Genomic DNA, 24,712 nt, shown 5'->3' on the forward strand with positions numbered 1-24,712 from the left:
TGTCTAAAGCAACCTTCTAGTTACCCTCCTGTTAATCTTTGGCAGGGCTTCTTTTGACTGTCTGTATGTTTCAATCAAGCAAAATACCTAATCACGCAGAAATTATTGAAATTAATTTACCACAAAAGATCAGACTTTACTTTGCATGGTGACCCTACATTTGAGAAGGAAAATGAGGCAAAGCCAAGGCGTCGAGACATGCTAATACAAAAGTTAAGCTCATAATGCATTCTATATATAGTTAGTTATTTACTTATAATATTTAACATGTTAAGTAAATAACTTAATCTTTGATTTTCAATAATTGATCGATACAAACAATATATTGGTAGGTATACTTTTTCTTTTGTCTTTTACTTACATCTAAAATTTTAAAAGCCTAAAGATTGTCTATGGCAGATGTTAACAAAATATTTCCATTCATATTTGTACCATGGGTACAAATAGTACCTACAGATATGAATAAATCTAATCCCACTATGACAATAAATATGTTAATGTATTTGATCATCAAAACATGTGTATCATAAACATTAAATGACGTAATTGCCACGTGGCGCCCACGCAACTGAATATTGCGTGTGCAACTAATAAAACCTATTTTGGTATCAATTAAGCTAAGTCACGTGTTACTTTGCTTTACCCTTACCACTGTCAAAATCACGTGCAATCCGAAAGCATAGATGTTACAAAAGTACATAGATACAATATCACAAATAGATACAATATCATAAAAGACACAAATATCACAAAAGTAAGATTTCGTATCATATTATCTAAGTCCTAATCTTTTCTTAAACAAATCCATGTAACAAGACAAAAAGCGATCATTAACCTTTATTTAAATTTTGTACCATTAATTTTATGAATTATATTTAATAGTTATAATTAAAGTGATCAATTTATTGTACATATTCAGATTAGCTAAATTAACGTTAAACTCTTAAAATTAGGACGACTTTCGCGCAACAAGCACTAGGTCTCTATTGGGTGTTTATCTCAAGTATTGACAGTCTCGGTAAATCGGTTAAGCAGTCTCCGAGACTTGTAAACAGCAAAGTTAAACAAACTGTACAACTTACAATTTGCAATTAACATCGTCTAAAAAGGAAATGATTTCATAGTGTATTTTCAGAGTAAAAAAAATCTTTTAAGATTGCTGGACAAACGTAGGAGAGTCCTCCAATGACGTTCATATTTGGCAAGGTTTATGTACGAACTTTTTGTGCAAAATTGACAAACAGTAAAAGTTCTATTAAGTTAAAATCATATTACTGCTAACACCGATGTCATCGATGTACTCCAATGATAGTATATGTATGTACAGGAGAGCTGAGCGCCGACAGGCTGACACTAACCAGACAGAGGTAATTAAACCCGATCAGGGGCACCTTTCGATTTTAAAGTGGCAGGTCAATTTGCAACTCGTGTAGGGTGACCACACGTCTGAAAACTAAAAAAACCAAGATTATGAAAATAGAAGTATTTTAACAATTTTTAACAAAACAAACGGCAAATGGATTGTACTTTTGCTAACAATGTTAACATCAGCAACTGTCAAGAGTTAGACCTGCGTTACCATTGTTAAAGCGAATAAAAGAGTTATTTGGTGAGAAGTATGGGAAGCAAATGGCAAGCACACTTATTTTCTTTGAGCCCAGGCTAACCCGCTTGAGACGATCTATTCGTATAAGAGCTTCTGTGAATGCTTCGCTACTTGCTATTGCCTTGTTAACATTGTCACGTTATTTCTGGTTCTATTCTTGTTTTAATACAGTTCATAAATAAAAAGTTCACTTAGAAAAGCCACCAATATAAATATGTAAATTATATGTTTATTATTATATTTATTATATGCAAATTATGCATAATATTCAAAGAACAAAAAATGGTAACCCTAATGGGCGCCATTGTTTTGACGCGGGAGAAAACGCCATCTTCATTCAAGATATAGTCGCGGGATAACGGTGCCGAGCACGCGCACTCTGACTGTCCCGCTCTAACATGTCACACAGTTGGTAAGCTGGATAGAGATAGTCGCGAGCGTTGGCCAGTGAACGATTACTCGACTGACCTACTCAGTCGTACACACTCTTTCTTGCCAGTAAGCGGAACCTAATTTTTCCGTCGCGTGAATTAGTAATGTAATGCGATTCTACCGTGTTGATAGCGTGAAATAACAATTATCAAATTATTCTAGTGCATCTGCACTTTTCTTCTCACGTTAATTAAAAATTAACCTTTTTGTTAAATCCGTAATATGTCACTTTCTAAGATTGGTAAGGTTATATTCTCAACGAACTTTATTACAGGGTTGCTGCTATGACATACATTGATCACAAACTACCATATTAATGTGTTGTAAAATTTTTACGGATTTTTACGGACACTAGGAGATACCTAGCGTCCATAAAATCGCGTAAGTATTACTAAAAGCAGCAAGTAAAATGCTTCCTCTAATGAATTTAGCAACCGCACAATAGCCAATTTGTGATGACTAGCAATGTCTTTTTGGACACAAGTAAATCTGCGGTTAGAGTCTGACCACCAAACTACAAGTCCCATAACAGAGAGAGATGGATTTTTCAGATGGAACACTGCCCTATAAGATAGAAACATACAACATACTCGTATACTCAATGCTTTTTAAAATATTTAAAACTCCGAACAGTGTTTTAAATTTCTTTTGAAAAAGCTATCATCGAGAAGCCACCTTAAAAGACACTTTTGAACTTTTGATAATGCTCTTTACCCTTAGTGCTCGTTAAAACATTCTGTTGAAGTCTTATGTGATGGCCATTAGAGATGCTTGTCTTCGCGCTAAAACTATATAATTATATATGAATATATGAATTTCTATAGCCTAAGAGATCTGTAAGCAAAGCATTGATTAGTAAATGGTACTGATGGCATTGCTCTAAACTGGTCTTTTAATGTTGACTAAACAAGCTATCAATATTCAGTGCGCGCTCTGCTCTCAATACAACGAGCGCAGATGTCAATATATCAGTCAGTGCGGAAATTATAAAGCAAGTAACGCTCTATGCTTGTAAATAAATAGAAATCTCATTCAAATTGAAAATGTAAACAATATACAAAAGAAACAAGGAAAAGAAAGATTTATAGCAACTAATAGAAACATAGAACCTCAGATATATGGAATATCAGTAAAGCAACTAAGTATCTAAACTAACAAATGGACCCTTAGGCAACATTGTATGAAAAGTTAACGGCATCATAACCTACAGATATAGTAATGGTATAAATACAGATAGATTCTGAGATTTATCGACGGAAGTGCGTTAAATGACAGCGCGCCGTGAAACTGTTACGAGGTGCCGTGATCTGCCATATAAAACGCACCGGACGAAATCATGGGAACCGCCCGTCCGGCAGCAGCTAGACTAGTCACTGACAAGTGTACCGGCTACTTTTCCTTTAGGGTTCTCGATAGCTAATAAAAATCAAGTGCATCTGATGCAGTCCTTGACAGAGGGCGATGCGAAAGCGTCTTAGCCTGCCAGTTGGTGGCGAACCGCGGTGGCTAACGGTCGTGCTCACCATGTGCCTGCCGAGCGCGTTCACAGTGAAAGTTCGATAGAGAAATGCGGCTTGCGATCGCCTTTCTGTTTGTGGTGAGTGCTAATTACGTTAAAAGTGCTAAACGAGGGTGTTTCTTAAAGTTTCGCTTTGGGATGCAAAATACAAATTTTTCCTTTGAACAGGAAAGTTTAGGGTCCAAGTGTTTTCGAGGTGGTATAAATTTGAATAAATTATGAATAACTCTTGCCAAAATATCGTGTTAACAATGAGTCAGTGTTCGCGAAGAAAATGTAACGTTTTCATATTTCTAATAAAAATAAATATTTTCACCAAAACGTATAGATAGTTAAACTTCTAATCCGAATTAGATTTACTTTCAAACTGAGTATTGATTGATGGTAACTTAAGCAATACTTCGGTGTAGATTTAATAATCTACACTTAAGGACTTTCTTAATAGTCAATAAGTGACAGTCTGCTAGTGGTATTTTAAAGTAACCTTGTTTCCATACTAATCAAATGTGCAAGTATTCAAACAATGCTCTGTTATGTTTTCAACGTAGATAAGGTATTCTTAATGTCTTGTGGGAGTTGAGAGTTCATTGAACTTATCAGGACTATATTGAAACACATTTTATCCTAATTTGAGAGCAAAACAACACAGAAATCCGGTAAGCTAGCGAGGAAAACAAAATTATATTTTTTTGACTAAAAATTTCAACAATAGTAACAAAGTTTATTAATTTTTTGTTTAATTAAATAAAATTGAGTTTATCGATAAAACTAAATCGGAATGTAGTAAACATTTAAAATCATTTTACAAACTTCAACTCCTGTTTTAAATAACGTATCTGCTATAAACATTAAATGAATGCATAAATGATGCGATTCTAGTCACGTTACTTTATTCCCGTGTATTATAACGTAGTTTAAATGCAGCCTTGCGGTAATTTCTCCACAACTTTCCCGATTACGACGCCGCATCGCCGCCCACGCAGCGCTAAGCTGTCATCTCTCAGACAAATGACACAATTGTAAACAGTGATCCTAGCACGAATATTTGCAACAAACGCCTTAGTGTCGTCATCGTCAATTATTTCAAAATTAGTATGAGATTTTTGGTTTACTTCTTTGGACGATACGGAAGTGATTGTCATAAATATTCATACTAAGCCCACAGAGGCATGTATTACGAGATTCAAATTTGGTAGCTCGCGGTTAACTATGGGTTTACTGTGGTCAGAGGAAAAGGAATTGAAGCGTGCGCCCCGCCTCCGCATCCTTCGATACCCAAAATTTTTGTTTTTCGCAGGGTCTCATTCGAAATTGCCAGCGGACATAAAGTTCTAACAGCTCTATATCCAAATTTATTGTCTATGGATGTTTAACATTGGGTGTATTATGAATATAATGTTAGACATTGCGTACCCAAGGCTAGAATAGACCAGGATTGTAAGCTCATATAACATTGCTCTACTGGTCTTTCTTTGTAATTAGTTTTGGCTTACTAAAATGTGTTATAGTCATATAGATTTGGAATTTAAGTTTACGCTTTTCACACGCAATAGAATACACGGGATTTTTTTCTTTAAAAATAAGATAACAAAAAAATTGAGACGTAAAAGGTTAGCGTGGTATGGTCATGTTATGTGGAGGGAAATATCACATGTGCCAAGGAGAACTTTAAGTATGAGTGGAAAGGGTTACACCGGTAGAGGTAGGCCTAGGAAGAGATAGATAGAGTGTGTGAAAGGTGACATGATTAAGAAGGAAGTGACTGAGATGACGGTAAACAGATTGATTTGGAGGACGGGAACCTGGTGCGCCGATCCTACGTAAGTGGGCAAGGACAGGGAGATGATGATAAAATAAGATAACAGAGCATTAAAAATTAATGATTTATATTATAAAACAATACTCGCACATTAACAATACCAAATACAGCTAGAGTAGCAACAAGCTAGAACAACGGGCGTAAGTTAGAAAAGAACGTGGGAATGAGGACGGCCGATTGAGCACATACTTTTTAACGACCAGTATACCTATATTATGACCTCTGTGTAGCAAATTCATCGCCATAACAATTAATTTTTATTTTAGAAAACACAATTAGTGCACAAACAATGGAGTAGTAGAACGTTATACCTCTAATGACTGCCTCTCAACTGAGTTCATAAAAGTTATTATTAGTACTACGTATGCTCTCGCCTGCGACTCCGTCCGCGCGGAATTAGTAGCCTATGTGTTCTTCCAGACTATGTTCTACATATGTGCCAAATTTCATCAAGAACCGTTGAGCTCTTCCGGAGATACCCTTCTAAAAAACCACAATCAATACACGAATACAGACACGACCCACGATTATTTGTTTTGTATAGGAAATAATGTTACTAAGTTGGGGCACTCTATCTCTTCCTCAAACATAGTTCGGTAATTAACAACTTAACTCTACCTCAGTATGAACTTACGCTAAACCATGCATGCTGTGATCGTTTCATTGCAATAACGTGACTGTTAACTCGTAGAATATAAATCCGCGTTGTATTTACATAAAGTCAGAGAAATCAGAACTGATGGGAGATAGATGGTCTATCGTTTACCGACATTTCCCAGTAATCGATAGATATTGTTGCCAGAAACCATTTACAATTGAATATCATGTGTTCCATGTTTGAATCGATATAAAACTAATCCACTATTATCATTTGATCATAAAAAATCTATGCAATGTTACGGAAAAAATTACATCAAAATTATGAATGATAATGAGAAAAAAAGTTAGAAGAAATAGTTAAATTATTAATAAATATTATAAAATCATTAATTTCCTGTAATTACTTTCTGGATCCGACGGTTAAAATTATTTAACAGTCAACACATTGGGGAACACGTTTTCACATTCGAGAACATTCGTCTGATTTTTCTGAATCGTACGACTTCTAATGTTTATTCTGGGAAGTTGCACGCTCTACTGAGTACACGACAATTAATAAATACTATTACAATATGATTAGTAAACCTGTTTTCAAAATTAACATTTTTAATTAAAATTTCGTACTTTTGGAAATTCATTGTAGCAGTTTTTCAAATCAAATTCGGACGATATTCTGAGAAATTGAATTACACTGTACTTTCCTAACGATTCAATTTATATACATTGGAAAAAATTAAAAATCAAAAACCAATAAGTAAAAGCTAGTTTTCAAAAATTCACCCAAAAATGAAAAATAAAAAGTAATTAACCAAAAATTCCTTAGTGTCTAACTTCTAGATGACATAACGTGTCATAAAAATGGCGTTAAGTGATGTGATTTACAATTTACATCACAGCGGGCGACAGGTGACAAGCGACAGGCCGGCGAAAGTGGCCACCGCGTCGCCTCGTTGCCTCTTTTTAACCCAGTTACCTCAACTGACTATTTGACGGATAAATTCATTTGTCTGTTAATTTTCTTCATGTCTCTTTATCTAAATCGCATTTATTATTTTATATTCGTTTCTCTATCACAGTAATTTGTGTAGAAAGTATTTACTACTTATGAAGGTATTGGGTACACTGAATTTATGGGTATCTCTAATGCAGTGGTAATTAATGATGCACATTTAGAATAGGTATCTAATTAAGACGTATTTTACATAGGTTTGTTATAACACATGTGCTGTTAACAGATAAATTTTATCGTAAAAAATGTACACGACCTCAACACTTGAAAACTTAATGAGTGTATCTCACGTACAAAAAAATAGTCTCGGTCAAGCTGAGAATATTTGTCGGGAAACTTTTAACTAGCTTTCAAATGGCTCTCACTCAATATCAGTAAATGTTCTTACAAGCTCTACCACAAAGGGCCAAAGCTTTTGATATTCCGATGCCTCGTTATCAGGTAAATGGATCTCCGGTCTCGCTGTGACGTCACAGCCCGCTCCCAAATACCGGTGGTCACTTTCACTGCCGTGTGTGTCCCGCACCTGTCTGTGTGACACGCACCTTACTCTTTTGTTCCTTATATAATCACCTCTAACAAACTGGTTTCCAATGTTTACGGATGTAGAACATAACTCATTGTTAGCTGGTTGTCTAATCTAATGTCTTATTTGCAAATATTTAAATGTCTTCTAATAATAACAAATCACCGACCTGGTTTTGTAGAGCAGGTCTTCTGCTGCAGTCAGTTTCTAAACTGTTAGCCATTCTCTTCAATCTACCATTACTCGATTTAGTCTAATCCATAAAATCTAAACCCAGATACAGTTAGCATTTAGCAACCGAACTGTTGACTTAAATATCGAATGAGATGTGTTGAATTCGGTACATTTGATATTAACGGGACTGTGGAGTAGCGCGCACGTCGCGCTTGCGACCGCCGGCACACATCCAGTATTCTCTCTATCTTGTCTTGTGTTTCTTTATTGCTGATGTACACAAAGAGTTATGCTATATGTTCCTGTTTAAAGTTTGATTACTTAATGCTAGAAGTTTAAAACGTATTATAATATACTTAAATCAAAATTATTACTTTTATATTGGTTACGAAGAATCATTGCCAGAAGCAAGTTAGTTATCGAGGGCATTCGAATCTTGTTTGGTGACCGAAACGAAAGTAAACGTCGAGTGTCAAACGCTAATTGTGCTCTGATTGGGAGCCAGACGGTTTCACTTTTGCCTAGACTTTCTACGCTCTCTCTGCGACAAGGATGGCAACGTAAGGAGCGAATTAGCACCACCATCAACTGGGACAGTGCGTAATACTAATAGATTCAGCCGAATACATAATTTCGTTATTGATTCTGATAAAGCATGATAACTAAAAATTACCCGGTACTTATCTTATGTGTTTCGAAAATATCTAAATTCTATCAATGCAGGTAAAACAGAGTCAGTCGATGATTTCATATATCTATATTTCTCAGCATAATTCCTTAACATTAAAAGTTACTAATAGAACTGAAACTTTAGTAAAACCCATCGTTTGTGCCCGCAAGTAGGCAACGTGGCGATGGTGCAGCGCGTATGACTACGCGTCGGCGTGCACGCGGCCGCACCGTGCCAGCCGTGCACGCGTCCCACCTCGCGCACCACCTGCCCCGCCCTGTGATCTCGCGCGCCACGCCTACTGTGCCACGCCGGGCAGCGGTTACCCCTGGCACGCCATACGCCGCTTTGTGCGAGAGAACCAGGTAAGCAAGAAGACATCCAATAAATAAATAATTAAGTCAAATTATTTCTAACTTACAGAATTTGATACTTTTATTATTCCAGGGACTGATGAGGAGAATGTACGGCGAAGAGCGTCACATATCGGTATTGAAGGCGGAGCTAGAAAACTTTATAGAGGACGATGACGAGACCGGTAAAAGAAAATCTAGCGATTTCGAGGAAGATATCATAAAAGCTAAATTAATGTACACAAAGAAAAATCACGGACGTGCCATGAGAGATAAACCTCACTTTAGACCTATACAGACAGATAAACATAAGAAATTTGACAACGATACCTTAAAAGTGAAACCACTCGAAAACTACACGAACGCTAGAACAAACAGCACGGACAACAACAACGCTACCGAAATCACAAACAATGAAACAATGATAGATGAGAAGGAAGTATCGTATAAAACTAAATTGCAAAGTATAGCCAATATAGAAATAAATAATTTAGACCCAGACGTGATAACTTTAGAAGCGGTCATAAAACAGACTATAGAGACTAACAGCCTATATCCAACATTTTTGGGTAGTTCAAAAAGTGAACCTCTGAGAGATGATAGTGACTTCAAAAATAATACCGCCAGGAATGCAACCACAACAACAGAATACGCAATGAATGCAACAGAAACAACTTACGTCCAGTATGACGATACAACGACAGAAACAGTCAAAGACGGCTGGAAGCCGATGACTGACGCGTCCACTCTACCGCCCACGCTGCTCTTCTCTGAGCATGAGAAAGTCAAGAACGACAAGATTGATACCAAAGTAACTGATAAAAAAGAGGAGACATATCCAAAGCCGACGCAACCCGATTCTATGAGACCATCTGTGATTAAGTTAAGAGGAGCGTAAGTAAAATTTTTTTACTGAATTATAATAACCTAAAGAGATCTACTATACTATCAGAATATGATTTCCCAGTATTAATCTATTTTTTAATTTTGTAGCAATGCGTGTGAATCTAAAGAAGAGATGGCGGCACCGTTCTGGGCAAACAGCACTCGCGGCGAGGTGCTAGCGCTTCTCAACATGTACCCCTTTGAGCAGTACATACACCTCGAGACCTGCGTGCACGAGCGCAAACAGATGTACTGCAGGGAGGGCTGCCGGTACGTTACCCTTAGGCTACTTCGTATCTTAGCATAAAAGCATCGGAGAATCTCCATCGTCGTAGCAACTGTGACTCAAAATGTAATCATTTACCTCATAATTTATTTTACAAGAGACCACAATAGTATTGTACATGTGCGACGACGATTGAATTTCACGGTTAGCAATACATCTACAATCCATTTGATTGTTACTCAATTGTCTTCTATTTTGTTGTCGATACCAGTTGCGAGCAGCAGTACCGGCTGCACCGGCTGTTGGCGTACGACCCGCGCAATGAGTGCCGCGGCATCTTCGCGGACTGGTTTAAGTTCCCGGCGTGCTGCGTGTGCCGCTGTTACGACGTACCGCTGGAGTTCCGTGCGCGCTCGCCACGTCTGCTCCGCCCGCAGTACGACGAGCATGTGCGACAGGTCATCTATGAAGATGCGGCAAGAGACTGGTACTCTATGGCGTATGATGATGATGAAGATGACTTCTACTGATCAATGTAAGGTGGATATTTTATCTTAATATTTTTAAATTGATCATCCGTTCATATTACGCCCAAGTAAACTTTACCTGTGTGATCGTATTATGATGTTTCTTTATTAGTCACTTACCTTCAAAGTGATCTATGTAACACAGAAGGAAAACTCAAATTTCCTGTGTAACATTTTATTTAATTTATTTGTTCAATTTTCAGGTGACTTCTTCCCCAACACGATGCTGTCAATAACATTTGAGAAACCCACCTGAACATCCATACTTTTGAGAATAAAAATTGAATAGTCATGAAAAATGTAATAATGACAATTTAAAAACAAAGTAGTGATGTAAGCTCAAAGTTAAAATCGACTGTTATTTAATTAAACTATTATTTATTATTCTAATCATAGAATTTGTAAATTTAATATAGATAATTTTTAATATTGTTTATAAACTAAAATTTACTTATAAGGCTAGTGAAATTGTAAAATATAGTGTATGTGTTAATTATGTTGCGTGTTTGAGAATTTTTATTAAAGTTTGCTCGTTACATCAATGACTTTTATTTGACATTTAATTTTTGCTTTGTGAACCTTCTTAAAAACTTTGTTAGGAAAGTAGATAATAGAGATACTCGTAAGTTTGACTATCAATTTGTATTTGGCAATGCAATAGATACAATTTTGGCAGGTGCTTTTTTATAAAAATTGAATAATGGGAACAATAAAGTGATGATCGCCGCCCATGGTCATCCTGAACACAATAGAATCGGCAAATGCCGGCCTAAAAAAAGTAGTAATCAGATTGATATTAAGGATCCATAATTAAATTCGACGGTTAGTTTGACATGAAAGCCGAAATCTTATCCGTTAGACAAATTTATGATCTATTACATAAATTAGACCATTTAAGATAGGATTAAAATTAAAGATTTTAAAATATAACATTTGATTATCCCATTATTAAGCTATTTGTATTCTATATTTTCAATGCTATTAAATATACATAAAGAAATTAAAAGCATTGTTGTCTATATTTACATTATATTTATTAATGACATAATGTTGACACATTATTGATTATTATCTCACTGGCTTACCGGCCAGTAACTTAATCATGAAAGAGGTGATACACCACAGTTTCTCCCCCCTAGCTTTGGACCAAGGGAGCAGCTAGGAGCTGGTCAATGTGCCTACGCCAAACAGAACCGTCATCAGTTATTATTTTATAATGTAGTCTCCCTAAACGTTCTTGAATGGTCCCGAAACGCCAGCGCTGCGTGGAGCCGACGGTATAATCACGGGCCTGGATGCGGTCGCCTGGATTGAACTCTTTGATAAGATGTGGCTGGTGTTTAACTGATGGTCGTCGGCGTTCCCCTCTCATGAACATGGCATGTAGCGACGTGCGTACCTCCCTACCAAACATAAGCTCGTAGGGGGTCTGGCCGTTAGCGTCCGGCGTTCGACGAAGTCGTGTTTTAGTCGTGAGGAGCTTTTGATATATTGTGCCTCCTTCCCCCTCTAAGCTTCGTAGTATCCTTTTCACGGTTTGAACGAATCGTTCGGCTTGACCGTTCGTTGCTGGATGGTATGGAGCAGACGTCTTATGAACGATCATACTGTCTTTGAGGAATGCTTCAAACTCTTCTGAGATAAATTGTCGTCCGTTGTCAGAGACTAAAATTCGTGGTATTCCAAAGGTGCAAAATAATTCTTTCAGTTTTTGGACGCACCAAGTAGTTGTTGTGGTTTTGGTAGGTATTATCTCAATCCATTTTGAAAATGCATCTACTATTATAAAAAGTTGGTGACCCTGGAAAGGTCCCGCAAAATCAATGTGCAATCTTTGCCAAGGTCCATCAGGTCGTTCCCAATGGTGAAGTGGTGCTTTTTCAGGTTCATTCTGTTGTAGTCTGCAAGTTCTGCACGATTTCACCTTCTTTTCGATGTCGTTATCAATCCCCTTCCAATATACAAAACTGCGCGCCAATAGTTTCATCTTAACTATTCCTGGATGGCCGAGATGTAGTTCATTTAGCACGCGTTCTTGAAGTGTTCTAGGGATAAGAACGCGCGCTCCTCTTAGTATACAGCCGTCATGTAATGTGAACTCATTGTCCTTGAAACCGAGTGTTCTTAGCGAGATGCCTGAATTAAGTGCCTGTAGTAGAGGTCTGTGTTCTGAATCATTTTTAGTCTCAGTTGCTATTGTATTTGGGTTGATGTCTATAGTATTAATTTGCTCTAATTGGAAATTGTAGTTCTGGTCTATTTTATTAATCCTTGTAGACTCTATTGGAAATCTTGATAGGTAGTCGGCATTGGAGTTATTCGCTGAAGTTCTATATTCAATATTGTAGTCAAATCCGGACAAGAAGTGGGCGTAATGAAATAACCTCATAGTGCTCATTGCTGGTAAGGTTTTATTTGGATGAAATATGCTTGTAAGTGGTTTGTGGTCTGTTATGAGGGTAAATTTTCGGCCGTAGATATAGTAGAAAAATTTTTTTAATCCCCAGTGAATCGCCGTAGCTTCTTTGTCAATTTGACTATATCTTTTCTCGCTGTCTGATAATGTTCTCGAGGCAAACGCAACAGGCCTCTCTGATCCGTCAGTAAGTCTGTGTGATAGGACTGCACCAAGTCCTAGTGGTGAAGCATCAGTGGCCAATACTAGTGGTTTTGTTGGATCAAAGTGTGTTAATACTCTTTCGCTTAATATTTCTTTTTTGATTTTGATGAAGGCTTCCTCGCACTGTGAAGTCCATTGAAAGCTTGATTCTTTCTTTAATAAGTTGTTCAAGGGATTCGTGATGGATGCGAGATTGGGTATGAATTTATTATAGAAATTTGCCATACCGAGAAACGTTCTCAATCCTGCAGTGTTTACTGGGCGTTCTGTTTTTATTATAGCATTTATCTTGTCCTTGTTTTTGTGCAGGCCATCTTTATCAATAGTGTGCCCTAGGTAATTTATACTTGTTTTAAAAAATTGGCACTTATCCTTGTTTACTCTGAGGTTGCTTTCTTTCAGTTTATCAAGCACAAGCTTAAGTCTTTGTAACAATTTTTCCTTTGAATCTCCTTGAATAATTATATCATCGAAAAAGCATTTGACTCCTTCCAGCCCCTGCAAGAGTCTGTCCATAAATCCTTGCCACAAGCTCGGCGCGACTTTCACACCGAACATAAGTCTGTTTACTTTGTATGTACCTTTGTGTGTACTGAGTGTTTGTAGCATTGCGCTTTCGTCGTCCATGACCATATTAAGGTATGCTTGAGTTATGTCAAGTGTACAAAATAGCTTGCCGCCGTTCATTTCTGCAAAGATATCCTCTATCATCGGTATTGGGTATTGTTCATCCAATATAACTTTATTTAGTGTAACTTTGTAGTCTGCGCAAAGTCGGATTGACCCGTTCGGCTTGACAACTGGTACCACTGGGGTTCCCCACTCAGAGTGGTCAACTTTCGTAATGACCCCTAACTTGCAAAGTCGCTCTATTTCTTCATCCACTTTCGTTTTTAAAGCGTATGGTATTCTTCGAGGTTTGATAAAAATTGGTTGTGTGTTTTCTTTAAGGTTAAAGTGTCCCTTGTAATTAGGTATTTTACCCAGGTCGGACTTAAAGACTGAGGTTTTATAAAGTTGTAAGAGTTGGTCTAGTTCTAAGATGTTTGTATGTTGTATAGTTTTTATATCTGCTAAGTTCAAGTTTTCCAGTTCCTTCATCCAACTGCGTCCAAAGATAGGATCTACATTGCCATTGATTAAATATAGTTTACCGTGAAATTCCTTCTCTTGGTATTTGCATTTAACGTAAGTGACTCCGACTGGTTTTATTACTTCTCCTGTGTACGTACGAAGTTTAATATCTGTGTGGAACAGTCTTTTTCCAATATTCAGTTTTCTATAGTCTCGCATTGACATTGACGTTAATGTTGCTCCAGTATCAAATTCCATTTTCAGCTTTGCGTTCTCAATCTGTACTGATATCATGAATTTCTCAGTTCTTTCGCCAGATATCATATTGATATCGTTCCAGTCATCGTTATCGCTATTGTTCGGCTCTTCTAGTTGGTGCGAATTAGGTCTCGGTGCCTTGTAGTGCAGATTAGGGTTGCGTTGTAGGCAAACGCGGGTAAGATGGCCGATTTTATTGCATTTCCGGCAGGTGACATTGCTGGCGTTACATATCCTGCTTTCATGAGAAGATCCGCAGCGAAAACATTTACCTAATAAATCTCGGCGTGTGATTTGTCTTGAGTTTGAAGTTTTAGGTCGATATGTGTTTGTAGAAACTTTGTCAATACTGCCGTTACTCGTGCTGGGCAATACATTTGTAGCAATAGTGTCGTTTTCTGTTTTTCCCATTTCGATTGATGTTGCTATTTGAACTAGTTCTTTAAATGTGCATTTATTTTGATCTTGTAAAATTTTTGTTCGTACGTCATTATCTTTTAAGCCTCGTATGAATTGTAGGCAAAGGAAACTTTCTGATGTGTTCTTCTCACAATGTTGGCAATTAAATTCGCAGTTTGTTGTTAATTTTTTTAGTTCCGCTGTGAATTGAGCTATAGTTTCATCAGATTTTTGTATTCTTGATATGAATTTATGTTGTAGGGCCCATTTGCTAGGTTTTGGATCTACATATTCATTAAGTGTTTCGGTGATGAGATCAAATGACATATTAATTGGTTCTTCTGGGCATACTAAGTCACAGAGCCTTTCATGGAGCTCTGGTGATAATGTAGATAGTATAATGTTTGTTTTTGTTTGATCTTTGGTAATATTATTCAATCGAAAGTAAGCTTCCAGTCTTCTCTTAAAGTTGTTGAAAGTTTCTGATGCTCCTAGTGGTTGAAATTGTATTTTAGGTATGCTCTCACGTATCTGCTGCTGGTCATGCAACTGTTGTTCATTATGATGTTGCGCTCGCTGTTGTTGTTCTTGCTGTCGTTGGTTTAGTTTCTTTTTCGTTAATAGTTTAGTGATAATTGTTGTGTACAGCTCTTCGAAATCGTACCTGTACTCCTGTTCTTGCTCGTAAGCGGTCTCGTCATGCTGGTCGACGGTGTGGTCTTCGATCGTTCGCTGAAGCTCTCGCAGAGACTTTATCGCTGTATTAAGGCTCTCAGAGCGAGCATCGATGTCCTCGTCAGACATCGACGCCCTCGATGTTACATATTTTTCTATTCTAGTGAGTAACCCTCTTTGGGTACTCCGCTGTTTTTTTACTTTTTCCATGTGATCGTGGGTTTAAAACTCGTCGCCAATATTAAATATACATAAAGAAATTAAAAGCATTGTTGTCTATATTTACATTATATTTATTAATGACATAATGTTGACACATTATTGATTATTATCTCACTGGCTTACCGGCCAGTAACTTAATCATGAAAGAGGTGATACACCACAAATGCCATAGCCAATTACCTCTTTATATACTCTTTGGAAACTGCAGTGATCGACTTGACATTTAATGTCAATTGTGTCAACAAACGCAAAGCCGCAAAACGAAAAATACTTTTAGATTTAGTTTAGTAACATTGTTATAGGTTGTTGTATATTTCACTGTAAATAATAACTATAAGTTACTCGTAGATTATACAAATTATTACTCATCTTAAAGACATCGTTAAATTGTTAGTTTGATAGTTTACGGCGTCGATTCAAAATGTCTGGAAGAGCGAAAAAGGCTAGCGCGCCGAGAAAAAAAGCAAACGGCTATAAAATGCCCGCACCGATTCCTTTAGGTGAAGTAATTCATGACACCATAGCTAAAAAGAAATGGCGCATCGGTCCTTCTATAGGAGTTGGCGGGTTTGGTGAAATTTATTCAGCTTGTGAACATGAGGGGTCGCCTAAAAAAGGCGCAAATTATCCCTATGTCGTCAAAATTGTGAGTATTTCGATTAACATTTAAAATTACCTTGTTATAGATGCTTACCAAGCATACTTAGATAAAAAAGACAGCATTCAATCCAGATTACAAAAAAGTATCAAAACTTTTTCTATTATAAACCTTAGATCTTAAGCCATGAATTAATCAGAAGTTACGATTTAATGTATTTACCTGTTGGAAACAAACAGATAAGTAAATTTTGTTGCCTGTAATAAGGCAAGGCTCATTTTTGTTTTATGTTAAATGCTACTTGATTAAATTTAACTTATTAAACTATCTCAAAACAAATTAGGTGGTTAAAAAGGAACATTGTAATTATCAATGCATAACCTTAAATAATCTAATCATTTGACCAACATTTTAATCATAAATTGTTTACAAATTCAATTTAACGACATTAAATGATTTTGCTTTATTTAGGAACCACATGAGAATGGTCCACTATTTGTGGAAAAACATTTTTATATACGAAATGCCAATAAGGATGACAGTAAGTTATTGATAAATATTTGTTTATTGTAAACAATATCTATTAACACTTTAATTATTATGTAAATATTTTCAGTTGCCAAATTTATGCAGAGTAAGAAATTGTCAACATTAGGTATGCCATCTTACTATGGTAATGGGTCACATGATTTCAAAGGAGAGAAATACAGGTATTTAGTACTGGAGAGGTATGGCAAGGACCTTTGGAGTTTGTTCAAAGAGTCGGGGCGGTCATTTCCTGTGCCAACTGTCTTCCAAATTGGATTACAAATGGTAAGAAATATTCCATTGAAGTGGTAAACTTGAGTTTTGTTTAATCGGATGATTTTGTTGTGTTAAAGTAACAATACTAAACTATTTAAATCCTTGATTTTGTATCAAATGATCAAAAGATACAGTTTTTTATAGTGAACTATATAAGGATGAAATTAAAAAGAGAAGAAGAAATGAAAAGTTATTTCTAAACCACATTGTTAAAGAGTGGTACCTGCCAATTTATTTCACTTGTAATATGTATATATTGTTTGAAAATTGAAGTCTGAACACTAATGTTTTTAGTTGGATGTGCTGGAATACATACATAGTAAAGGCTATGTCCATGCAGACATAAAGGGAGCCAATATACTTCTTGGTCTAAAGAAAGGCACAGAGAACCAGGCGTATCTTGTAGACTTTGGTCTCGCTACACGAGTGAATGATAAAGAATTCAAACCGGATCCCAAATGTGCACACAATGGCACCATTGAGTACACCAGCAGAGATGCACATATTGGAGGTCAGTGAGATAAATATTTGAATCCTGTTAGTTATTTCTTATGTATTTTATATTTTGGGTTATAAATGTCAAAACATCGGACAGTGGCGACAATGCGTGGTGACCTGGAGATTCTGGGCTACAACATGCTGCAGTGGATAGTTGGGGAGTTGCCGTGGGAGAAGCACCTCAAGCAGCCCAAGACTGTGCAGACCATGAAGGAGACCTTCATGAAGAATGTCCGCAGTGAAATCTCCAAAAACTATCCCAATGTACCTGGTGAGCTAATCCCAAATTATAATTTATAAATCTCTATAAACTTTAAGTAAAGTATCAAGTTACTATAATCTGGTGAATAATTATTTTACTTCATTACATATGCTAATAGGCAAAAAAATCCTTTTCAGATGCATTAATTAAATTCTTTGAATATATCAATTCACTCAAGCCAAAGGAGCAAGTTAATTACACAAAATGTCGACAAATATTAGAAAACTACCTCAAAAGTGAAGGAAAAACAAAGACAAGTAAATTGGAATTCAAAAATACAAAGAAACGAAAAGGTAAAAATGATACTACTGAAGACACAGATGAGGTTGATGGAGAAGAAATTGAAGAGGTAGAAAAGAAGGAAACTAAAAGAAAGAAAGTTGTCAAAAAAGTAGCCAGCCGAACAAGGAAAGTTGAAAAACCAGTTGAATCTGAAACAGAGGACTGTGAAAACGAGGAACCCGTAGAAAAGCCGCGAGCGAAGAGAACATTAAAGAAACCAGTTAAGAGGAAATCTTTGGAACCGTCGCTAGTGATCAAAGTGAAGAAAACTAAAATGACACCGAAAGCAACACCGCCCGCTAAAAGGAACCACGCTAACATGGCGACACAGACCTCAACTGAGCGACCCAAGCGCAGCCCGAGGCAGGTCTCCTTCGATAGTCCTATCTGTGAAATCATTGGCAGTAACAAACCGTTCAGTGCAGCAAAAGATAACAAATCTGCGGACTCCAGCGGAGATATATTTGATGATTCTTTTACGTTAGAAGGCAAAAAGACTAAACCAAAGAAACGGCTTTGCTCCGATGAAGAGATTTCAGTCACCAGAGTAGTTAAGAAGAAATTGACGGTAAGGAAAGGTAGGTCGTGGAAAGACACTCCGGCAGTTCTCAACGGAAGATCACCACCGAAATAATGTTACATGTACCTGTTTGTATTCACTTGCTGTGAAATCAAGGTAGAGAAGTTAACACACTCAATTTAGGCATATCAATTAGAATTAGGTATTTTATTAAAAATAATGCATTTAGTTTTGAATACATAGTGATAACAAGCAATATATCTTTTAGAAGTCTTTATACAGCTATAATTACAGCAAGAGGAAGTATTAGAAACAGTCATATGTGGATAGAATTTTAAGTAAGATATTGAGGTACTGATGAATCCAGTTATGAACCGATTAAAAGTTTTTTTTAAGTGATTTACATAAACATAGGAATAATTGGTTACCGATGAATAAATTTGTGTATGGAATGTGCTAAAAGTTTTTAATTGGAGTGTATGAGTCGGAATTAATTAAAACTTTACTATATTTTATTAAAAAAAAGATCAGAAACCCTCATAAAAGTTTGAAATAAATTAGTGTAGTTTCATAGATATGTTTTTAGGTCTAAAATCAATGTTTTAAAACTACGACATCTTATATAAATAGCATTGAATACATTTTTCTAATGACTAGAATTTTTTCATATTATGCTAATATTTACTATAGTAATCTGAATAATGGTGGTCCCGAATGTGTACCTTGTGGAACACCAGACGAATATTTTCTTTACTAAAGTATTAAATTATTATGTACTTACTGCTTATCATATATTTCAAAATAATGATGGTAATAATGATAAATGTCCATAAATACTAATATTGAAAATCTTTTTCAGCAAAATAACCATGATCAATTTTGTCAAAAGCCTAATAGAAATCGAAAGATTTCTTTTAATTTGTAAAATATGCTTTTTTAAATTTATTTATTATGCTTATAAAACTATGATCTATTAATTATAGTTAATTAATTTATTACAATTCAAATTTGATTGTGTTAACTTTCTCACTTCCGTTTTGCCATAATCAATGTAATCCCACCATTATTACACAAACTTGGTTACGCAGATTCTGATGTCATTATTCTATATTTCAATACTTACTTCTTTATATATACCACTACTAGCTGTCGCCCGCGACTCTGTCCGCGCGGAATTAATAAAAACGTAATAATTAGTCTGTGTTCTTCTAGACTATGTTCTACATCTGTGCCAAATTTCATCAAGATCCATCCAAACAACAATCCATCCATCTAAACTTTCGCATTTATAATATTAGTATGATTTACAAGTTGATTAAAGTATTTATTAATTTCTAATAATTTACTGGTGTCATTTGTGACTGTTCTATTAAATTCTATACAATCTTAACATTTATTTACCTTTCACCTTTGTCATATATTAAATCTTACTAAGTGAATGTTTAGATGTATGGATGTTTGTTTGAAGGTATCTCCAAAACGGCTCAACAGATCTCGCTGAAAATTGGCATACATTTAAAGCAGTCTGGAAGACCACATAAGCTACACATTAAGTTTTTTTTTAATCCGCGCGAACGGAGTCTCGGGCGACAGCTAGTGTATTATATTTTAGAAAGTTCTGCTAATTGCTAAATTTTATTAAAATTTCGCTCTTATTTCTTATCTGAATCACTATTTTGTTATATTTTCTCGCCACTTCGTTACCCGTTACTTGGCCTTTTTTAAATTAAATTATAACTAAAGTGTTAAGAAAGTCCTGTGCCATAAATCTATTGCTCAAATTCAGAATCTGTTGTAACCTAATTACATTTAATTCAAGGAGTCCCGCCTTATTTACTTATTGTTATGTATATTTATGCTTTTATATAATTTGGAATTGACATTATATATAAGGTAAATAAGTTTCATTTCTTTAAAAATACATTTGTCTAAAATCTGCTGCTGCAGTTATTGTTACATATAGACTGGATCTTGAAGTTTTTGTTTGAATGTTTCTTGTTAGCAAACACAATCTGTGTCATGTTTGTTTCTCGGGTAAAAGTGCATTTAAAATGTTTACAAATAATTAAGTTTCAACAATAAAAGTTAAATAAGAGCTCCGCTCATTTGCTGCAAATAATCCTTATTCGAATGTATTTCCATTTACTATATTAAGTGATTTGATCGTTGGAGGAATTGTTTGAGCCAAATTTTGTATGTTTGTATTTGGTTCTCTATGTTGATTGATTGTGTTAATGGTATATGTAAAATAAATTGTATTTCGCATATAAATGTTGATTTCTTTTCAACTCCGTCCTTGGAACATAGTTCGAGGTAGTTCATTATCTTGAGGTAATCTGAATGAAACAAACGCTCAAATCCAAAGCTTTTATTTTTATTTACAATATAATCGTAATATGAAAGTAAACAAAATGTAACGTACCAAAAAATTACATTTAGAAATTCAATAAAGGCGCGTCCGGACGCCGGACGCTCCGCGGTTACAAAAGCTAAATACATCTACATGTGAGTGATGCCTCGCTACGTCACTACGCGCCCCGCCCCCCCCCCCCCACACCTCATTCACTAAAACACAAAACAGTAGCACCATTTGTAAAAAAATATTACTCTTTTTTTCAAACACAACAGAATTCCTTAGCAAACACCCCCCCACGACCTCCCCCCTCCGCGGCGCGCCAGATCCCTACGTACGCACTAAACCTAACACATAACGTGAACTGCTCTACACAATATAGTAAACCTTAACGTTAACATTATAAAAAAATCACTATTTACGCCGTTACAGGAACATTATTTTTTTATATGCAAAAACTATTTAATTTTGCAATAATTGCAATCGGACTAGTATAGATTTTGAAACTCCATTTTGTCATGACGTCACAGTACGGAGTCACGACGTGCACGCGTGTACGTCGCGTGCACTACGCCGAACATTCTCCCAGATATAAAAGAAATCAAGCGAACAATTCTCATGAAGCATTAAAAGACAAAATACATTTGTTTTAAATAGTAACAATATTAGACCTTTGACAAGAGAAAATCAACCTAAGAGACCGAATTTGAAGGTTTAATTTTGTTTGACATAATTTGTAATTAGTATTCAGCGTCTTACGTAAAAAAATAGCTCTCGGATAAAGTCAAAGTTGCTGACAAAAACAACAGTTTCACTTGACCAGCAAGGGACATAAAATAACGTAAGTAACAAACTGCCGGACGAGATAAAGAATTGTAACAGTATTAATGTTTTCAAAAATAAACTTAAATCATATATCATCGCTGAACTGTAATAATCTCTCAATATTATCTACATATATAACTTTGTAATTCCTGTCAATTTAGATTCTCTTCTATAGTTGTGTTAAGGTTTATTTTGCTTTATATTAATCCTGTATTCTGTATCGATATTACGTATTAACCCGCAAGCCTGTATGTTATATATACTTCTTTTTTTATTTTTCTCATTGTAAGTGAAACATTGTGTTTTTTATGAGAAATAAAGATCTTTAAACCTAAACCTAAGTTAAAAATCTACTCATGGTACGCCACAAGCGTCAAAATCACAAGATTTGTTAACTTTTGAGACGCTGAATACTTTATCAAGTAAAAACAGTTACTTTGTATTCTTGACTTGGAAATTTGTTAAGGAAAATCGAAATCTATTTTATATTTTGTGACCTTATTGTATACACATTAGAATAGCATTAGTAATAAAATGAACGCTAACATCCCAGCAGTGGGCAGTGGGCAACTCAAGACAATGGGATGATACATATCCCAGTAGAAACTCCGCACGCGTCTGTTATCCTTAACACTACATCTCAACTCTTACACTCTAAGTGGAATAAAATAAATCGTAACAATATAACGTACAACTAAAAAAAAACTGCGAGGTGGCACGGGATAGCGCGAGTCATTACACTACGGCACAAGAGTCGACACAACTTTCACGTAGAATAGACAAGAATCGTATCTATGTATCAAATTAACATATACATAGAATTAATCCTAAATTAACGTTGTTATTTTTCACTATTAAATCCAAATCGGTTCAGTATCTCATACGTACACCGTTTGGACATAAACACGCCATTTTTTAATTTTCGTCTAATAAATTATTATAAACTATTAACAAATCACTGAATATCACTGGTTTAGAGTGAACCTACGTGAAAGTTGACATTACACATCGACTATCTATCAAATTAAAAGATTAATGCGAGCGCACGTTTCGAGAGCAATTCACCTAAAGACATGAAAAGGAGAACCAGTGAGTGTTACCCATTGTTAACTCCATGTCTCGTTCAAACTGACTACAATAATCGGCAGTCTTATTGTACTAGAAATCCAGTACCAGCCTGTATTATTGCATAAGCTAAAAAGCGTTAATATCGCATATAAAACATTTCCCTAACCGATTATTCAAGGGAAAAATCTGTGAGCGAGGCGCGCGACCGGCGGAAGGAGCCTTTCGAGGTTTCCTCCATCGGGGGAAGAGTTCTGCGAAATCGAGGCGCACGAGCGCTTGGATTTCTATATTTTTTTTGTAAAATTTGGTGTTTCGTCAGTCAGTCCAGCTTCGGTCAAGATCGCGGTAATGTGCGACTACAACTATAGCTGGTTGTATTGAACACGCGGGAGTTAGGATACGGACGCCTCATTGGACATCGCGGTACTAATTGCACTTATTTCAGATAACAAAAATCCGGCGGGAGGAAGTTCGCGGCTGCAAACAAATATTACAATTTCGTATAGTGACATTAAAAATGACGTAATTGACACGATATCGTTTAAAAAACTCGAAAGCTTGTATCAATGATGTGACATAAAAGTGCGTACAAGTGCTACGAACGAATCTAATTGTTTTTTTTTATAATAATTTCGTTTTTCAGTACGATCTAGTAACGTGGTATAAACTCAATAGTATTTGTTCGCAGCCGCAACAAAACAGTACATGATTACAATCGCAGCTTTTAACTACGATAACAATCACGACTATAGTCTAACTTGTGTAAGCAGAATTACCACATATCATAGATATATAGTTATTTCAGATACAAACGGTCAGAAAAAGTTAAATTTTACTAACCGTCATATTAAAATATATATACAGTCAAAATCTGTTATAACGACATCGAAGGGACTACTCATATTGAGTCGTAAAAACCGATAGTTGTAACAACCGGTGACAGGTATTAATAGGAAAGATATGTAATAACATTCAGCCAGGACCTTTGTTTCGGTCAATTTAACCGGTATGTTGTTCTAAACGATGTCGCTATAAACGGTTTTGACTGTATTTGTTTTTAATCCAACGTTACTGTTGCGCGGGCGCATTATCTTAGTACAAATGTATACCGCTAGATGTCTCACGCGACTATAAACTGTATTACAAAGTACAAATGTGCTAAATCGCGTGAACTGTAAAAACTACTAATAACAAATAAAATTATATTCTTCATTATCATATAACTGTACAATGGGTTTGTTTTTTTTTCTAATTTCGTTTTGTTTTTTTTTTGCATTAACAATATGAAAAATGAAAACATCTTCTTCTACACATTTTGAACACATAATTCCTGTAAATAACAGAGTCCGAGCTTGTTCTTCGAGTCTCAGTAAATTATACGAATTAAAGTTAAACAGAACACACTGTATATGAAAATACAATCAACAACAAAACACATCCGCTGTACATTTACTTTAATAAAGTAACATCGCGATTCTTCAAACAATAAAAAAGCAATAAAAATTTCATAAAGTGTGAAAATATAAAAAAAAAACCAAACATTGAACAAAAAAAAACATGAATATCTGAACATAAATAAAAATAGAGCAAAAGCTAAAGCCCATAATTTGATCGGCAGTAAAGAGCAAGCCCGGAGTTTTTATAAACATTTCAACACTTTTTAATACATAATTTGCGCAATCAAAAAAAAAAAGATTTGTGTCATATAAATCTTTGTATATAACGCAGTCAACTGTTCCATTCGTCAACAATCAACAAACAAACACTTTTCTCGTCAACTGTACAATCATACACATTGTGAAATAAAATACACCAACAATTGAAATAAACTCAACCTATATATATTACAAATGATTTCGCTAATAAATATCGCGAACATATCAACGAAAGGAACAGTTAAGTTGAACC

At 35.6% G+C, this 24,712-nt stretch overlaps 3 protein-coding genes across 4 annotated transcripts; 2 read left to right on the forward strand and 1 right to left on the reverse strand.

Moving 5' to 3' along the window:
- Positions 1–3,145: 3,145 nt before the first annotated feature.
- On the forward strand, positions 3,146–10,696 carry LOC106715997 (protein spaetzle 4). 2 transcript variants are annotated; one of them, XM_045681213.1, is made up of 6 exons: positions 3,146–3,635; positions 8,529–8,720; positions 8,803–9,602; positions 9,702–9,863; positions 10,091–10,354; positions 10,550–10,696. In XM_045681213.1, the coding sequence occupies exons 1-5, from the start codon at positions 3,606–3,608 to the stop codon at positions 10,347–10,349; spliced, it is 1,443 nt and encodes a 480-aa protein (XP_045537169.1). In that variant the 5' UTR covers positions 3,146–3,605; the 3' UTR covers positions 10,350–10,354; positions 10,550–10,696. The 2 variants fall into 2 exon arrangements, with proteins under 2 accessions (XP_045537169.1, XP_045537168.1); XM_045681212.1 differs by having other exon boundaries at positions 3,147–3,635; positions 10,091–10,359.
- Positions 10,697–11,481: 785 nt separating this feature from the next.
- On the reverse strand, positions 11,482–15,501 carry LOC123721729 (uncharacterized protein K02A2.6-like). Its single transcript, XM_045681351.1, has one exon. It carries the CDS (start codon positions 15,499–15,501, stop codon positions 11,482–11,484), a length of 4,020 nt encoding a protein of 1,339 aa, XP_045537307.1.
- Positions 15,502–15,824: 323 nt separating this feature from the next.
- Positions 15,825–19,033, forward strand: LOC106718293 (serine/threonine-protein kinase VRK1). The gene is made up of 6 exons (XM_045681223.1): positions 15,825–16,240; positions 16,664–16,733; positions 16,809–17,005; positions 17,291–17,507; positions 17,592–17,765; positions 17,894–19,033. Exons 1-6 carry the CDS (start codon positions 16,016–16,018, stop codon positions 18,670–18,672), a joined length of 1,662 nt encoding a protein of 553 aa, XP_045537179.1. The 5' UTR covers positions 15,825–16,015; the 3' UTR covers positions 18,673–19,033.
- Positions 19,034–24,712: the final 5,679 nt, after the last annotated feature.

The sequence above is a fragment of the Papilio machaon genome, chromosome 15, assembly GCF_912999745.1.
Source record: "Papilio machaon chromosome 15, ilPapMach1.1, whole genome shotgun sequence".
Lineage (NCBI taxonomy): Eukaryota > Metazoa > Arthropoda > Insecta > Lepidoptera > Papilionidae > Papilio > Papilio machaon.